The 17583-nt window shown below is 36.5% G+C and overlaps 1 protein-coding gene across 3 annotated transcripts in view; it reads right to left on the reverse strand.

Annotated features, from left to right (window-relative positions):
- Positions 709-17583, reverse strand: part of GK (glycerol kinase) — a 37884-nt gene continuing 21009 nt past the window's right edge. For 2 of the 3 annotated variants that reach the window (XM_021408273.1, XM_021408280.1), the window contains exons 14-20: positions 15224-15320; positions 13681-13765; positions 10743-10863; positions 8907-9050; positions 7808-7888; positions 6224-6310; positions 709-3180 (exon numbers count right to left, since the gene is read on the reverse strand). In XM_021408273.1, coding sequence (XP_021263948.1) covers positions 3167-3180; positions 6224-6310; positions 7808-7888; positions 8907-9050; positions 10743-10863; positions 13681-13765; positions 15224-15320 — 629 coding nt within the window. In that variant the 3' untranslated portion in view covers positions 709-3166. The remainder of the gene's footprint in view (positions 3181-6223; positions 6311-7807; positions 7889-8906; positions 9051-10742; positions 10864-13680; positions 13766-15223; positions 15321-17583) is intronic. The other variant, XM_021408289.1, reaches the window with a different exon arrangement.

Here is a 17583-nt window from a genome sequence, read left to right on the forward strand (position 1 = left end):
TGTGTTTGTTTCTGACTCATACAACTGATGTTGATACATGGAATTAAAAACTAGTAAAGACTATGGATGAAGGCCATATCCTTGGCATAATTAAGCACCAGCAGATGTGTAGGATACAACTGGGAGCTACAAGGAGACAGAAACAAGAATGTGGCAGGCATGCTCCGTAAATGTACCTTTCACATACACGAATTCCCTCATGCTTCTTTCTTAAGATAAGAGAAATACTGCACGATTTGAGATAGCATAGCCATCAGTGGTTTCTACCTCACAAATACCCTCCCACTCCAACTCAGAATGGCTTTTTATTGGTAGCAGTTACCAGAGAACACCATTAGACCACGGGCCATTTGGCCTAGTGGCACCATCAGTGTTGTTTGAGACTGTCGGCGCATACCTGTGTCAGGTCTGTGCTCCTTTTGCTGTCCTCCTTCCTTGCATCCTCCTGCTTTTCCCTGAACACGGAGGGACTCAAGGAACTGTGAGTCATTCCTAATCCAATCCTTGAAACTGAATAGATTACTGAAAGCAGAATGTACTAATGGATGTATATTAACAGTATATTTGAGCAAACTAAAGCATATGTCTGTGGTACTTAAAGAGGGGCTCTATTGTTTAATATACCTCAGCATATACTAACGTCTCATGGAATAAACATGAGTGAAAATGTTTCTTAGAGATAATGTGCAAGAATAGACTGACAGTTCGGAACAATTTATTTATGGTATTTTAATACCAAGTTAATGCATTTCTCAAGTAAGAATTTATAAATCTGGCAATTTATAGAAAAAAATAAATCACAGCTTCACAAAAAGCTAACTTTCAACAGTTTGCTCCCCCAAACCCCCAACATACAATTTACAGTATAATTCAACTGTTGGTAGAAAGTTAACAGTGGTGTGAAATCCTTAAAAAATATTTGCAACAGCAATTGAAAATAAAATTACGATATTTACTCAGTGAAAAAAGTAATAGGAATTATGTTTCCCAGTAAAAGATACATCAGAAAAGCAGCAAAAAATCCTCCTTCTACTTATTTTGTGCTACCTTTCTCCCTGCCAGAGTCATCACTGGCAAAGGCAACACTTCAGTATTAATATTTGCCATGTTCAGTACTTCAAGAAGTCAGACTCAGAAGTCCAGTGTTTGAAACATGTTCTGCCCTCACCCTGTGTGCTCCAAAGGTTGCTGTTATTCCTGTTCCTTGGTGCAGGACAGAAACAGTGACAGCTCAGAGAAAGGTAAGAAGTATAAAGATTTTCCTATGGGTTCATGTCCATTTTCCACTCTTTCTTCACCTCCCCAGTACAAACTGGAAAACCCAGAAATTTTAGTTTCTACACCTCGCATCTGAGTACTTATCCAAGATGAGGGATTTGAATGTTGGTGTTATATTCTCACCTGTGCACAAAAACCTCATGCAACCATAGGAGGATAAATGTTCCTTCTCTAACTTAATTTAAAATCACATTTTCAAAGGTCATTGCACTTGATAATAAAAAGGCAATTAATATGCATTTGATATTAAATATATTGTACAGACCTGAATTTCTGTGCAATCCATTGCTTCAGACACACACGTACTTAACATTTTTTTAAAATCTAAGCCCCTAATTGTAATCTAACGAAGAAAAACTTTTTAAAGAGTATTTTTTCAAAGACAAAAATTTCTAAGAACACATACACACACACTTAAACACTCCCTTTAACTCCTAGTGCATTTAAACACATCTTCGTCATTTGTTTTGAAATTCTCCACGTTGTTCCCACATTGAACTTTGCTCTCATCCTATACTGATCCAGTGACACCACACAAGAATGCTTTTTCTCTGACCTATCCAATAAGGCTGGCATTTATCATGCTGTTGGTACAAACACGAAAGCTGAAGATTATTGCCTCACTCCTTTACCTGTGGAGGATCTCAAGTTTTCCAAGAGGACGCAACTTATTTTTCACTCCTGTTGCCTGTGAACTCCAATGGCCAGTTTCAGGTGCCAAGTGTTTACTATCCAAAACCCAGGGTTTTGGGTTGTCCCTGCAAATTTTGTGACAACTTGCTGTTAAAACTACAGACATGGAAACTGAGAGGGAGACTTTGGTCCCTGAGATATACTAAATGAGAACGAGAACTAAATCACTGATATTTAATTTGGAGTGGACCCTCTTTAAGGAAAACTATGTTAGCTTCAACTTTCAAAAGTTTAACAAATAATCACTAAAAATGCCCCTAAATCGGACAACAGAATATATACAGTATTGGTCAAGAAAAGCATACTGTACGGAGTAGTTTTAAGAGTTGTCAGTTACTGAGAAGTACAAATCTGACCTGTGAATGGTGTGCTGTATCAAGTTTGTCTTTCAGAACAAACACAAAAGGGTGAGAACAAGAAGCACGGCCTTAACCAAAACATCTATTTCCTCCTTCCTCTTTAAACGTCCAGTTACGAGACTTGGTGTCTTAACTACTTAAAATAGGCAAGTTGACTACAATTCCCAGAAGCCAAACCAAACTTTCAAACTTTTTGATCCATCAATTCAGTAGTGCTCTGTTTACTGTATCAGTAACCTTTTCATTGCCAAACCAGTGGCAATGTTTCTTACCGCTAATACATTCTGAGCTAGTGTTTAAAGAACTTCTACCATTGAAGGTGTTTCAGAACAGAGGAGACTAAAATTAAACATCTTTGGCAACCACAGACATATGATAGGTAATTCACAGCAGCTGGAAGAATAGTAAGACCTTTACAAAGTCCCATAGTGCACCATTATCTGCACTGCAAAAGCAGTTTGTTGTATAAAGTACCAAAACCCCGAAAATTTTAGCCAAACATTTAAAATTACCTAAGAAGTTGCAGGGTTTTTTATACCAACTTTCTTAAACAATGCTAGGGCTTGTGAAATTTGAAAGGTGATGTGAGATAGTCCATACAAAGGCCTCCAGTGAAGTTGGAGTTGATTGGGAAGGGAACAGAGTAGTGAAGGGCTGAAGACTTAAGTTTCATTCATTGGAGGTTGCTCAAGGACTGACAACAGATACATTCATGAATGACTTTAGTCACACAAGTAGTATCATCACACTGGTGGTGGCATCTCTTCAAAGAAGAAAACAAAATGAAACAAACAAACAAACAATTCAGCTGCATCCAGAGAGTCCATTAAGCAGTCTCATTTACCTGTACCTTAAAGAAGAAAGAATGTCCATTAGTAACATAGAAATCACTTTGAAATATTTTTAACGCACTATAGCACAGCTGAGCTATAGGAAGAACTCAGTATAACCATCTTTTGTTTCCAATTAATTCAATTATAAATTGAATTATGCAAATATAAACTAGCACTTTGTATGTATACAGTAGGAGAGAAAAAAACACACTAGTGAAGATGGGTAAACTTTTAACAAGTAGAAGAATTGATGTAAGGTACACTAAGCTTACTTTTTTTCTGAATACGAGCTCAACTTTCAGAAATATGGGAAATATTGTAACTAACTTGTATAACTGCATCGTGATTCTTATACATAAATTAGAGCGCGATTCAGCAATAGCTATCACAACACAAGAAAAACACTCTTAAAAAAACAAGCCAACAATAAAGGATATTTAAGCAGGAAAAATATGGTAATACTATCAGCACTGGTACCTTATTCTGGGAGAATAAAGAACTTTATACCCCAGACATAAGATCCCATTTATAGGCAATCCTTTGGTTTTAAACCTCACTTGAGAGACGCCAATTTAAAAGCATGCAAATGCTTTTCTTTAAATTTGAGTTTAATACAAATTAATGTCACTTTCAGCTAACCCTCACCTCTCACAAAAAAAAAAATACAGCTATAGCATATGCTGAAATCTCTCAGGTGTCCAGATCCAAAACTAATGTGTAACACTTACCAGAATCTTAAGGACTCCAGTTGCTACATACAACTTGTTTTAATAGTTAAATAAAGCAAAATATTGTCCCCTTCTCTACTGGGGGAAAAGAATGAAGATCATAAAATAAAGCACAATAATTGACCTGATTTTGATGAAATTATGAAATGCAGTATTGTTTTTCATATTCAGCCATCAGGTGCTGCATGAAAAAGCAGTTAGTTTAGCAGATCTCTAAACGGGTTTTTGCCACGTTAGTGTTCTCTATTCTACCACAGCAGGTTTTTGCTTCCCATTTCAGCAGTTGTAAAAGCATGCCTCTGACCTACAGAGGCATGTTCAACAACAGCACTGTTGCCATGCAAGACTTACTGCTGTTTCAGCACATGAAGGATGAATTCAATCCTCAGTAGATTCAATCCTCAAACTTATTATACTGATGACCGTGTTGGAGTTCTATTGTTTTGTTAAGAGATAAAAGGTAACAAGTTAATTAATGGAGTCACAGTACTGAATTTAGAAGGAAAGCCTGGTCAGCTAGTTCTGGCATTTAAAAGCAAAAGGGTATTTACCACAGAAAATGTCTCAGGGGGGTGCAGCCTTGCTTCAGTCAGCGGCACACATGTAATACATAATGTTCTACCCTAATACACAGCTGAGCAAAACTACTACTTGTAGGTATCATCACTAATGCTATTTCTATTGAGACACTGTCATTTTAAAAAAAAAAACACAAGAGCTGGAAATTTCTTGCAACTTCTCCTCTTCCCAAGCTTGCCATGGAAAAAAATAAAACAAAATACTCAATAGACGCTGTTTGAAAACAAGGGTAAAAATGGGTTCCAAAGGCCACCATTTTTGAGATGTTTTCCTCTTGTGGGTCTGAAAGGCACAGACAAGCTTAGGGAGAAAAAAAAAAATCTGTTTTTTTGAGATCCCACAGTGCAAGTTTAGATACATATGCAGGTTACTGATTAGTTGATTTTAAAAAAGCAGCAAACCCAGAATTTCAGTTGCCTATTTGCCCATTTAATATTGATCTTCATATTATTTCAGGCATCCCCATGTGCTCAGGAACCTCACCTAGAATTAATACTCGAGTTGCTTAGTTCAGCTTGTTAAAAATTTACCCACTTATTCAGTTGGTTTTATGTTATGTTTCATAATCAAGATTGTTCTCATTCACAGATACATTCCAGAGTTAGTAAAATCGATGTCAAACTTGAAATTTGTTCAGTTTGATTTTTACTCAGCATTTGTTTAGTTTTATTTTAGTTCTCCTATAAGCTCAGGCAGTCTCTTCTATGCAAGGTAAATTACAACTGAATGGTTAATTCAGGCTGTATTGAGTAGAAACAGATACAAACACATCATAACAGGAGCATGCTAGAGTCCTCAACAGTCAGTTCAATTAATACCCCACCCCCCAAAAAAACAAAACAAAGAAAACTAAATAACCACCCTCTAAACAACCACTTAGCAGCAATGGCTGTACTGTAAAATATTGTCCTTGGAAAGAAATTTTGAAACAGAACAATAAAGAACAAATGACATCACCATATAAACTTCTTTCTCTTACCAGATTAATATCTTAATGCAATGTTTTACTTCTGGCATAAGTACCATCATCCATATTAAGAACTTTCAAGAAGTATATTAATAGGTTGAAGATGCATCTTCATTGCATATGCACACACAGTCCCTCTACCCAGTTTTTGCAGGTGTAAACCCCAGTTTACTGGGGTTTCTTCTCTTTATACCTAATTAATTCATTTATCCACAGAGTAAAGCACTAAAAGAACATTCTACAGATTAAGTAGATGAAGGTTTCTAACCATACAATAATTCCAAGGACAGCAGAAAAACGAAGTGTTACATGAAGCCTCCCAAGGATAGAAGAGAAGCCTTCCCTTTACTTAGACCAGAGCCTCAGAATAATTTAAAAAGTTGTGAGAAGAAATACAAGACAAAGGATGGAACCTACTTCTAACTGCAGTGCACACTGCAATGCAGGTAACGCAAAACTGCTGGGCTGCTGCAACCTATATCCTTTCTATAAACTGTGTACAGTCTGTATAGCTAAACAAAGGGAAGGGATAGCCTAAGGTTTTAAATGCATCCAAGAACTATGAATTCCATGGCACATAAAGATTAATTCAAGATGGCATTCACTTTGTTCCCTTAGGTACTACATGACTAATTAACACCCTTAAACATTCGTGTGCATGAACAACAAAAAGCATCAGTCATTTTTGCTGAAAATAAACAGTGGGAAAAAAAAAAAAAACAACAATACAACACTTAAACTAGTGTAGATAGCTTTTAAAGTGATCTAGTTCAAATAATAACTAACCTGAGACGTACTTTGCTCCGATTAACATTATCATGCTACTCATAATAAAAAAACCCAAAGGCAGACTACAGAAGATACTAGTGTCACCTGATGTCATCCAGAGGAAGGTGTTTCCAGTCAAGCAAATCAAAAGAGAAATATATACATAAATTGCAGTATATGTGTTAAAAATCATATGAACAGCAAAAAGTAACAATAGTAGTGACATTTGTAGGAAAACTAAAAAAGTTCATGCATAACCCCCCACAATAATTCAAAACAGGCTCTCAACAGGAGATAAAATCCAAATTCCACCAACAGAACTATCTAGGTTGAACCCATTTCCACTATTACTCAATCTTAAATGCTCCTAGCAGGCAGAAAACAAAGTTTCAAAGCAAGGTCTTAGAAGAATAACACTTTTTGCCCCAGTGCTGAAGCAAATGATGACTGAGGTAAAGTTCTGATAAACATAACCCTAATTAGCTGAAGGACTAGTTTAATTTTCTGCAAGGCAGATTTTCTAACCTTCAAAAGAAAATAAAGATATATAGATAAGATACTCATTGAGCACTTGGGATTTCGGGAAATAGAGAGTTTAAATATAAGGTGACTAAATCATATTGCACAGTACTGAAGTGAATCTTCTTAGCCATGCTGCTACCTATTTCCCTTCCAGACAGCCTTCAGGGAATCGCTTGTATAACCATGGCGTTAAATAAAATATCTAAATCTTTACACAGGATTTTAAAAGGAAATATTTAGCTATAGTTTCCAACAATGAAGTAAGAAACTTTATGTAGTTTGAGGGCTGCAAGTGTGGGGTTTGGGGGCTGGGTTACATTTTGAGGAGTTTTTCTTTACTTAACTCTCTTAATTTGAGTAGTTATTCCAGTGGAACAAAATGAAAGATAAGGCCCACAAATTGTGTGTTGTAGGCTGATACAAGCCTGAAATCTTAACCTGAAATAGAGCTTAAATATAAATTCAAATCATAGATCACAGGAGACTGCATGTTTTAATAAACTGAAATCTAACAGATAGAAAAGCCCTCTACTTCAAAAGAAACATCTTTTTAGTCCCTCAGAAGTGTTTGTAATGTTCCATGTGTGTGAGCAATAGGTCTTTGCAGTTCTTCACTTCATGATAACTTCCTACTCTTAGTCCTTCTGGGTCAAGCAGGTTGTTATGTTGTTACCAATTCCTCCTTCATACGGAGCAGATGATAAAGGCAAGATACACCAAGAAAAATTACTGAATAAAACTTTTCTCTTTTGCAACATGTCTAGAAGAAAGTTTACAAAATCCCTGCACTATCTCTTTTAGGTAAGAATTTTTTTCTCTTGTAAACCATCACTATTCTGTGAAACCTGCAGTTTGTCTGATTTAACGTCCTCTGATTTTAGAAGCCTGAAAGATAGTGCTTGCGTCATCCTTTCAAGAGTAAGACCTATCTTCCTGCTTTGTTTCCACAGTGTTTTTAAGTAATAATTTTCATATCACTGGCATAATCGATGGATGGTAGGAACAAAAAAGGTCACCAAACCCAAGATTAATTAACTAGGCTAATTAATAATATTTGACCTGCAATAATGTTTAGTTTACCATTTGAAGGACCTTCAGATGTCTCCCAGTGCATAGATTTCATCACAGCTTTCTTCCATCTGGCGTAGCGATATTCACTTTCTGAAATTGAGAAATAAACAAACAAAAAAGTCTGTCAGTGCCTATGAATAAGTAAGTATTTAAGCAGCAAGGACTACACCATCAGCTTTTCACCCTTTTCCATAATACAATTTTTCTGCTCCAAATAAAGTGTTACAGAATATTATTTTAAATACATTAAGTAAAAAAAAGGTAATAATAACCCTTAAAACAACCAGGAAAAAAAAATCACAGTTATGTACAGCAAGGAGAAATAAACTTCAAAAACACTTTTCTGAGTGTTCAACAATTAGAAGATGTACAAATAGAACAAAATGAAACAATTGTTATCTGTGCAGAAGCCCTTCAGTACTGAAAATACTGTCCTGAAGTAGGAATCCTAGCAGTAATTATAGTCAGAATGGTAGGACAAAATTCTGCAAAAGAAATTAAAAAACAATTGAAAAGATGAAATGCATTTGTCTTGCACATGGATTAATTATGTCAAGTACATGCTTATTGCTTCTCTAAGCACTTAAGAATGATGAAAAAGGTAGCAAAAATAGTGATCAGAGTAAGCTTTTTAAAGACAAAATAGGAAACACCCAAAAATAGTTTGTCCTTTCCAAACCTGTGAAAACACTTAAATTCGCAAGAGCTTTAGGAGACATTCTTCTCCCTAAAAAAGCCTTCAAGATTTCTTTGATTTTACTTCCTGTAAGTGAAAAGCCACTAACTGCAGTGCCAGGTACTGAGCTTCTTTAAAAAAGAAAAAGGAAAAAAAACAGCTCAACCCTGTGGGGATGTATTGTTTTAACCTTTTCCCAATCCTACTAGTCAAATGGTCTACTAGTCAAACAACCCTAAATGATCAAAACAGCAAACGGAATGCACTTCCCTCCACCAAACACTACAAAGCTGATCTTTAACATTTGTAAGGATATTTATGTATAGCTGTTTTTATACGGGTATGTCAGAATGCAATGAAAAATAAACTGATCTGTTGAATATAAAACAAAAAACGGTTTACAGATTCTTAGAGTATATTAAAGGGTTTTACCCTCTGGGTTGATCTGTGGTTCAAATCGTTCACATGTCACTGCTGTCAAATCTCCAGGATTCAGACTCCAAACTCCAACTCCTTCTGCAGCTCCTGCTGCCATAGCAGCTCCGAGAGCTGTTGTTTCAGGCATTGATGGCTTTACTAAAGTAAATCAGAGAGAAGGTCGTGATGTTTTTTAATTAAAAGTCAGATGATATCAGAACTGACGACTTACATACATATCTGTATTTTCTATAACTGCTATATTAGCTTCCCTTAAGTTTGACAGCTGCAGACCTCATTTTATTGCCATTAACATGATCATTAAGTTAGTTTCAACTATAAGTCTTCCAAGTCTTCAAAATACCTCAGATCACTACTTCCCTCAATACCAAATCATGCAATTGCTCATTTCTGTATCACGTGTAAGGCTTCTGACCTCCACCACTAGTTTCTTCAGCATACTTCTGTTAACACTATGATTATTTTGTTGTCCTTTTCCTCCCTGAAGCAGTGATCAGTGGCAAAGTTATCTATTTTGTTCTCATAGCCTAGACATTTTGGTATTACAACCATTTATATTTGGACAAGGCATCTTAAAAGGTGTTACATGCTAGTACTTAATAGCTTGTTTGCTTTCCACTGTTGCTATAGAAGGACATTCAACCCCTAGGATGTACATCTGTGACATGCTCTGTTTCAGGTAGAGAACCCCTTAAAAGCTGATCTTATTGACCATGCCCTTTCAACTGCTAACTTTAAGTACTAATAGCATGGACTTCGTGCATTATGTATCATTAAAGGCAAGCTATAACATCTCTATTTGAAAACTTTCCAATATCTTGCTATCACTGAAATGTCTCACATGTTTATGCATAAAAGCAGAAGCGGTGCAAAGCTCTGACTGATCTCTCTCCAAGATTTTCAGGGTCAACAGGTCAGAGTTAATTTCATCAATTTAAAATTTGTCAGATGGTTAGAAACTGGTATGACAACTTCTAAGTTCAATACCATCATACTGGTGTGCGCTGGCAGCCTGGAAGGCCAACTATGTTCTGGGCTGCATTAAAAGAGGAGTGGCCAGCAGGGAGAGGGAGGTGGTGGTCCCCCTCTACTCAGCTCTTGTGAGGCCCCATCTGGAGTACTGTGTCCAAGCCTGGGGGCCCCAGCACAAGATAGATGTGGAGCTCTTGGAATGAGTTCAGAGGAGGGCCACTAAGATGATCAGAGGACTGGAGCACCTCTACTATGAGGAAAAGTTGAGGGAACTGGGCTTGTTTAGTTTGGAGAAGGCTCCGGGGAGACCTCACTGTGGCCTTCCAGTACTTGAAGGGAGCGTATAAACAGGAGGGGGAACGATTGTTCACAAGGGTGGATAGCGACAGGACAAGGGGGAATGGTTTTAAACTGAGACAGGGGAGATTTAGGTTAGATATTAGGAGGAAGTTTTTCACACAGAGGGTGGTGACGCACTGGAACAGGTTGCCCATGGAGGTTGTGGATGCCCCGTCTCTGGAGGTGTTCAAGGCCAGGCTGGACGTGGCTCTGGGCGACCCTGCGCTCAGCAGGGGGGTTGAAACTCAATCATCTTTGAGGTCCTTTTCAACTCAGGCCATTCTATGATTCTATGATACTGCTATACTATTTCAACACCAGATATGAGTCAGAGATGTTCTAGGAGAATGAACATCAAAATTTTATATAAGACCTAAAAATCTTTTCCAAAAAGAAAAAAAATAAAACGTCCATCACCCACCACACTAAGAAAAGCGATCTGACTGGTCCTCATTACCATTATGAATGAATGCTGTTTTCAGCTTTAAAAAGAAAATGGGAGTTGTAATTTTATCTTACCTACTGGAATACAGAGGATGTCTGATTGGAGTTGCATGAGAACTTTGTTACTGGTCATTCCTCCGTCTACTTGCAACTGACTTAGTGGTATCCCACAGTCCTTGTTCATTGCATCTAAAATCTTAAGAGTAATATAAGTTAATATTAAATTGCAGTAAAATCCACGAAATCCTCTGCATGTAAAATACTGATAAGTCAACGTTTGTTGAAGTGTTAAGCAGATAATTCTCCCCCCCATATACATCAAGATGGCAAAACAGAAGTAGTAACAATGCAGTTTTATTTCATGTACAGCAAGTGCTTTCAATTCATCAAAGAAATCCTAGGAACATGTAGGAAATGTTTCTCTATACCTAGCCTATCTTTTGCGTATATGGTCTGAGAAGAACTTTGAAAAAAAAGCTGATGATCACTATGAACTTTGTTAAAACTAACAAAGGAGGAAGTACACAGCATTACCCTGCAATCATCTAAAAGCAGAATACTGAGTTTTATACGGTTAGTAAAAGCATTCAATCAAATGTCTCATTTACGTTTTTACTGTTAGCATATAATTCTTGATAAACAGGCATTAACTATTGCAGAATGACTTTCTCTTTGTAATTTTTCAATTTAATTTGAATTTTTAAAAAAGTGTGCTTTTCTCAGCTCTAAATGACAAAGCAAAATACATAAACCACAAGAAAATAAACTACAATGCATGTTACTACTATTCTGTAGTTCACAAAGCACTCAGTTATACAATCCTTACTGGGAAAGGTCGATCTATTTCTATGGACAAACAGGTGGGTTTGTGAAGCATGAAAAACTATATAGAAGTGGGTTATCCAGTAGATTTTTACCTAGTCCCAGAAAGTAAGTCAGGAAGGAACTAACAGTTAAAAAGAAGGTGAAAGGTCAGTTTTCATTGTGGCAGAATCAATATATAGGCCTGCGCATTACATTTACATTACAAATAACCTAGAAAATAGGATAAACAACAGATCATGAAAGTCTGCTGACAGTACTAAGTAATACTGCTCCTCACCATTTGTTTCCTTCACATGTACCATTTTACATTCAGCTATGCTGAATTTCACCTGCTTTTCTTTACTATTCAGAACTTCAGCAGTATCTCATAATCTTAGATTTACATATGCTGTTGGAGGCTCTAACTTTATCAATTTGTGAGACAATGTTGAATAATATGGTGCACCCGGTAGAGATTAAAAAAGTGAAAAGAATGCTAGAAGTGAGGAGGTGATGAAGGAACAAAATGAATCATGATCATGCTACTGCTATCTCTATTGTAGTGAGGTCAGATTGAGGTAAGTAAGTTTTGTCTCATGACAGCCACGTGCAGCTCTTAGAAGTGAAAAATTACTTATTTTTCCATAATGCTTTCTGAGAGAAAAAACATAAGAAGGGTCATTTGATTGCACAAAGGAGGAGCTTTTTGGAGAAAAAAAGGAAAAGAAACTGGATGGTACAGTAAAACGAAACAGAGAAGCCCCAACAAAATGAATGCAAATTTTGAGAGTTTTCCTGAAGGATATGGAAAACTTCTATTTCAAGTGGAATTAAAACAGAATAACTTTGTTTCTGACAAGACAAAACTAACAGTATATTTTTGAAAAATGTATATTTTATCTATGTCACTATGACTTAATCTACTAATATAAGCATTTCCAGTGACCTAATAAGGCACTCCTATATCTGTGACACAAGCACACTGACTAAACAGTGAAGAAGCGTTAGGTATGTCCAAACAGTTAACTTCGCCTTCAGCCTGAAAGCTTTATTCCCCTCCTTCTACTACCAGCCACATGCTGTCTCTTGTTGTGACATTTGCTACAATCCTCTGCGAGGCAGCTGAGGTCATTAATCCAGCAAAAAAACAGCTCAGCAAAAGAGGGATAATTTTTTGCTGGAAAGTTCACTGAGCTGTCATGTGAGATGGAATGGATAGGAGAAGGGACAAGGAAAGAGAGGAGCAGACAACGGACGAGGTTATCACCTCAGCTGGTTGTAATTTTACTTTGACTTCTAGTAACAGAATTAAAAGATATAAAATACTTCCAAGTTCCTTTCATGACTTTCTGAGGGCTCAAAGGGTGTTAGCATAGCTTCAAAAGCACCTGCCTTGCTGAAGTTTCTGGCTTTCTTTTCCACAGGAGTATTTCTTACTTTACTCATTGTTACTACAGAAGCTCTTACACAGTGTTATCTGGATATTATTTTAAAACTAATTATGTTTACATAACATCATCTTAAAAGCATTAAATCATATTAAGGTTTGACTGCTACCCCTTAGAGTCCATGACTTTCATTTTGTCTTGTACTTTTACAGAACACAAGGAGCATTAAATGATAGAAGATGGTAATAAAAATATTTTAATCATACTTCAGAATCATAGAATCAATGCTTAGAACATACTGATACCATGCTCTTTGATCTGGTTGAAGGATTAATTTTGAGTGTGAGAATTTAAGTTTGTTTTTGCAGAATGCTGGCGAAGACAATAAGATATGTAGTGGGCAAGAAGTGAATACAGATTTCCCTTGATACGTTTGCTGCTCTTGTGTACTGAAAGCAACATCAATCATTTGCAGAGAATATAAAATGTAGTCTTCTGTGATGTAGAACTAATGCTGCATTTCAGTTCTGGCACTGCCTTGTCATTTTAAAGTTTGCCTGTTCTGCATCTCATGATATTCATAAAATATGTTCACCTTATGTTTTGATATAAACCACAAAAATAATGTGCCACCCAACCAGATAATTGTAGCTAAGTTCACAGGAACAGTTCTTCAACACAAGCATCATGTAAATTAGCAGACAAGTGTGGTATGAAGCACCTGATTTTCAGTCAACCTTTTTAATCCTCTCTTTCTGAAGACTTACAGTTACTATTATCATACTAGTTTACAATGAATTTAACAACTAATTTGCTTTTACCTCTCGTGTTTGGAAGCAGACTGCTTCTAGTGCAGCAAAGGCAATGTGGTTTTTGTTTGTAAACTGGGTAAGGCCACAGATAATACTGTTGAACAGAGAAAAAGAAAACAAGCAGCAGTTAGATGATCTTTTCCAGAAAATACTTCAGACTTAGGCCTTTACATTCAAAGCTCATTCAGTTCTGTCATATAAGGACTGCTTTTTAATACTAAAAAGCTTGTTTCTTTTTAATCTGAGTTCTCTTATCTCTTTAATAAGCTGTTTTCAGTGTTCAATCAATACAATTCATTGCTGTAAGTTAAAATGTTATTGTCAATGTGCATGTAAGAAGGGTGTATATTAATACGCACACATACAAATTTGAGTGTTCTTCCTTTAAAGAATGTATGATCTAGGATAACTTTTATTTAAAAAATATTATCACTGGTCACTAAAATCTTAATAATTCTCTCATGCTTTCAGCTCTAAAGGAAAAGCCCAGCTGGGTCGATGCTGTGTATTTGGTGCTGGATACATGCAAGAACTGAGATATTAAAGAACATTTTTAGCTACTGCCATTTCAAAGATCAGCTTATAACAGTTAAGAAGCTGTGATCTAAAAAGTTGTTAGAATACCTATGTCAGAGATTTTTTTTTCCTTAAGTACAAAAAGCACCGAATTTCTAAGAACGTGACTTTCAGGCCTTGGGAACTGGATATTCTTTAAGATCCCTCTTTATATTTTAGGAATGTTGTTTTATATTTTTATGTAGTATGCTTCTCTGACTCTCATGGCATGTTCTGATTGCAGCAACAGCAGACAAGCTCACAATAGCAGAAAAGAACAAACAGAAAGCTACTATTTAAACTAGTAGATCTAACTAGTACCAGACTGTTAAGTCTTAACAATGAAGAAAAGGACTGGAAGGCATTATACTGAAGAGTTTTTAATAGAAATAAAAGAGGAAAGGGAGATGAAATAGGGAAGAATTTAGAAAGTTGAATCATTTGACATTGTGAATGCAAAAGCTGTGGGAAAGTGAGCTCAGAAAAATAAATCACCACTGATTTCTTAATTGTCCACTTTCATTGCCTGACAGTTCACAGGTACACAGATCTCACCTTCATTAGTGAGATTAAACCCTTTTTAGAACCAGAAATGTGTGAATTAAAAAAAGCTGGCTCTTTCAGTGGCATGAATGTTAAAACTATCCCTGTGGATCCTTTCCAACTCAGGATATTCTATTACTCTGTGATTTCTGTGTATTGTCCTCCGAAAAGCACAACCTCGTCAAAGTGTTTCCCACCTCTCCCCCTTCTTTTTTAATTTTTTAGAGGTGGGTGGAAGGATGATTGGCTGAGTCAGCTAGTCCTTGTTCTTCAATAAGTAGTAGTTGCTGTTCTGAACAGATTAAATACAAAGGAAAAACAGTGGTTGCTTGAAGATACTATAGAGAATCAAGAAAAAACACAAAAACAATTTCTCATACTTGAAAGGACTAATGTTAGTATTTGTAAAATAATTAAAATTTCCTGCAAATGTGGTCCATATTCAGCTCCTTACCCCCTTGCAGTAGGTTCCCAGTAAGGTGCGTACAGTCCTGAAAATGCTGGCACGAAGTAGCAGCCATAAGAAGTTCCCGCTTCGGCAGCCAGTTTTTCTAAAGGACACACAAACAGTCTTTACTTAGCTTTTCACAACTACACCAGCACTTAAATATGACACTCAAAGATGTTATTGTTTAAAGAGAAAATATTTAGAATATGTTTCATAGCTACAAAAGCAATCAAGTCATTACTATTAGAAAATACAATTAACTGGCCGTCTCCTCACCTTTAACATGTCCACTTGCAACAATATGAATGGAAGATGGGGCATAGGAGGCTATGGTAAATGTAAAAGCAAAAACCAAAATGATTTACTTGATATTCTGACCTAGATTCTCTGAGGTTTTCAAAGGGTATCCTGTGGGTAAAGAATCCTACCTTCAAAGCTTTCCAAAAGGTCACACTTGCATTTAAGTCAAGGCAAGCATGTGAAACTGGATCAAGACCAAAGGGAGTTAAGAACTAAATTCCCATTAATTTCAAATGGATTTAGAGTCCTAAATTCTCATCTTAAGTATATAATCACAAGGCCAACTACAAGGAAATGTGTAGTTTCTTAATATCTGAGTAGAAATTTCAGATATCTGAATGCCCAAGTATTATAATGTGTAATTTTAGAAGTTGTATTAAAACACCTAGAATGACAAATGAAGTAACGTTAATGTGCAGCTCCTTCCTATAACAAGAAAAGAGAGTATTTTTTTTCAGCTTTTGAAAATTTCTTCTGTTTGCATTGATCAAGCTTTAGCAATGGAGAGGAAAGGTAGGGAAATTTAGTCAAAAATTCTTTTTTGAATGATAGTTTCATACAGATTCCACTTAAAGAAGCGAAGGGAGGAGGAGAACATTTTCAGGGAAACAGGAAGTGACGGCAGCGCCCCATAAGATTTCACCAACTGTCATGGTTCTATGATTTTTGGTTATCGGTATTCCACATCATAACATCATGTAGTTCACTGGGAGTTAAAGAGTTAATACTCCAGTTCCATGGATCATGGATAGTTCCAGGTACTTGGTTCTCAGAAGAGAAGAACTACTACATTTCCCAGAGGACTTTGCTGTTGTTACCATTTTCTACTCAGAGGGAAAGATAAAAACTGTTCGCATATCACGAGACATCCCTTTTCTCACTCCTGCTCATCCCGGCAGCATCTCACTCCCTAGCTGTCTCACCATCGGCATTAGAGTAAGCCCTCTTCGTTTTTGGACACTCTCTCTCATTTTATTGGATTTATTAGCTTAAATTGTAATTATATTGTATTATATTGTGTTATTTTGCATTCTGATATCTTATTTAGTAAATTAGTTTGTTTCTCCTCAGATCGTTGCCACTGTTTTGTTTTTAGGCCCATCTTCCCACCCTTTTTCCCTTTTCCCTTTCCTGGGGCGTGAGTCCATGGGTCCCCTGCACCATTAGTCATGGAACCGGGCTGAACCTGCCCGTAAACCGCTGACACTAATAATGACAAGATCAAAGTTCTTGAATCCCTAACCTTTCAGAGGTCTAATGAAACTTGTGAAGCCAACAGGTACCACTGTGTTTCAACAACTGGCTAATTCTAGTGACAGTAGGTTGTATTCTTCGAGAGGTGAGAGTGAGGCTTTCTCATAGAAAAACAGATTGTTGTTTTACATTTCTGCTTAGTTTTTGAAGTTTTAAGTCCAATCTGAATTCTGTTTTTTCCCCACTTTTCAAAAATACATCAAATTATTAAAAAAAAAATTGTGCATTACTTTTTAATCCTAAATCTCATTATATCAGTCACTCTGAAACTTTATAATGCATATTTTTGATGTTTTCTCCTTTTTCAAGGTTTGGTGTATTCCTAGTTTCTGTGTTACATACCAGCTTGTTTCAGTTCAGCTCAAGCAGAAAAAAATCAGCAACATAAATTCTAAAGGAATTCTAGCCAAATCAGGCAGACATTGTGGTTATCTGCCCTAGGATGGATAAGGCTTTGGGGCTTTCAGCAACCTGGTCTAATGGGAGGTGTCCCTGCCTATAGCTGGGGGGTTGGAACTAAATGATCTTAAAGGTTCCTAGATTTTATGATTATCCAGTTCCCTTAAGAGACAGCTTTGCAAACTGAGGGCTCTACTTCAATGGATATGAATTCTTCTGCATAAATCATTGCATATTTAGGGCTTCAGGTTGTCATGTTTATGACAGCAAAGAATACATTTATTGGTTTAGGATCCAATATGCTTTGGGTTTCATAACAGAGACATATACTCTTGGCTCTAGAAAATTGAATATTGTACAAATATTGCAAGTACAGCATCTTACTGAGAATTTGCTTGCTAGGGAAAGTTGAC

The sequence above is a fragment of the Numida meleagris genome, chromosome 1, assembly GCF_002078875.1.
Source record: "Numida meleagris isolate 19003 breed g44 Domestic line chromosome 1, NumMel1.0, whole genome shotgun sequence".
NCBI lineage: Eukaryota > Metazoa > Chordata > Aves > Galliformes > Numididae > Numida > Numida meleagris.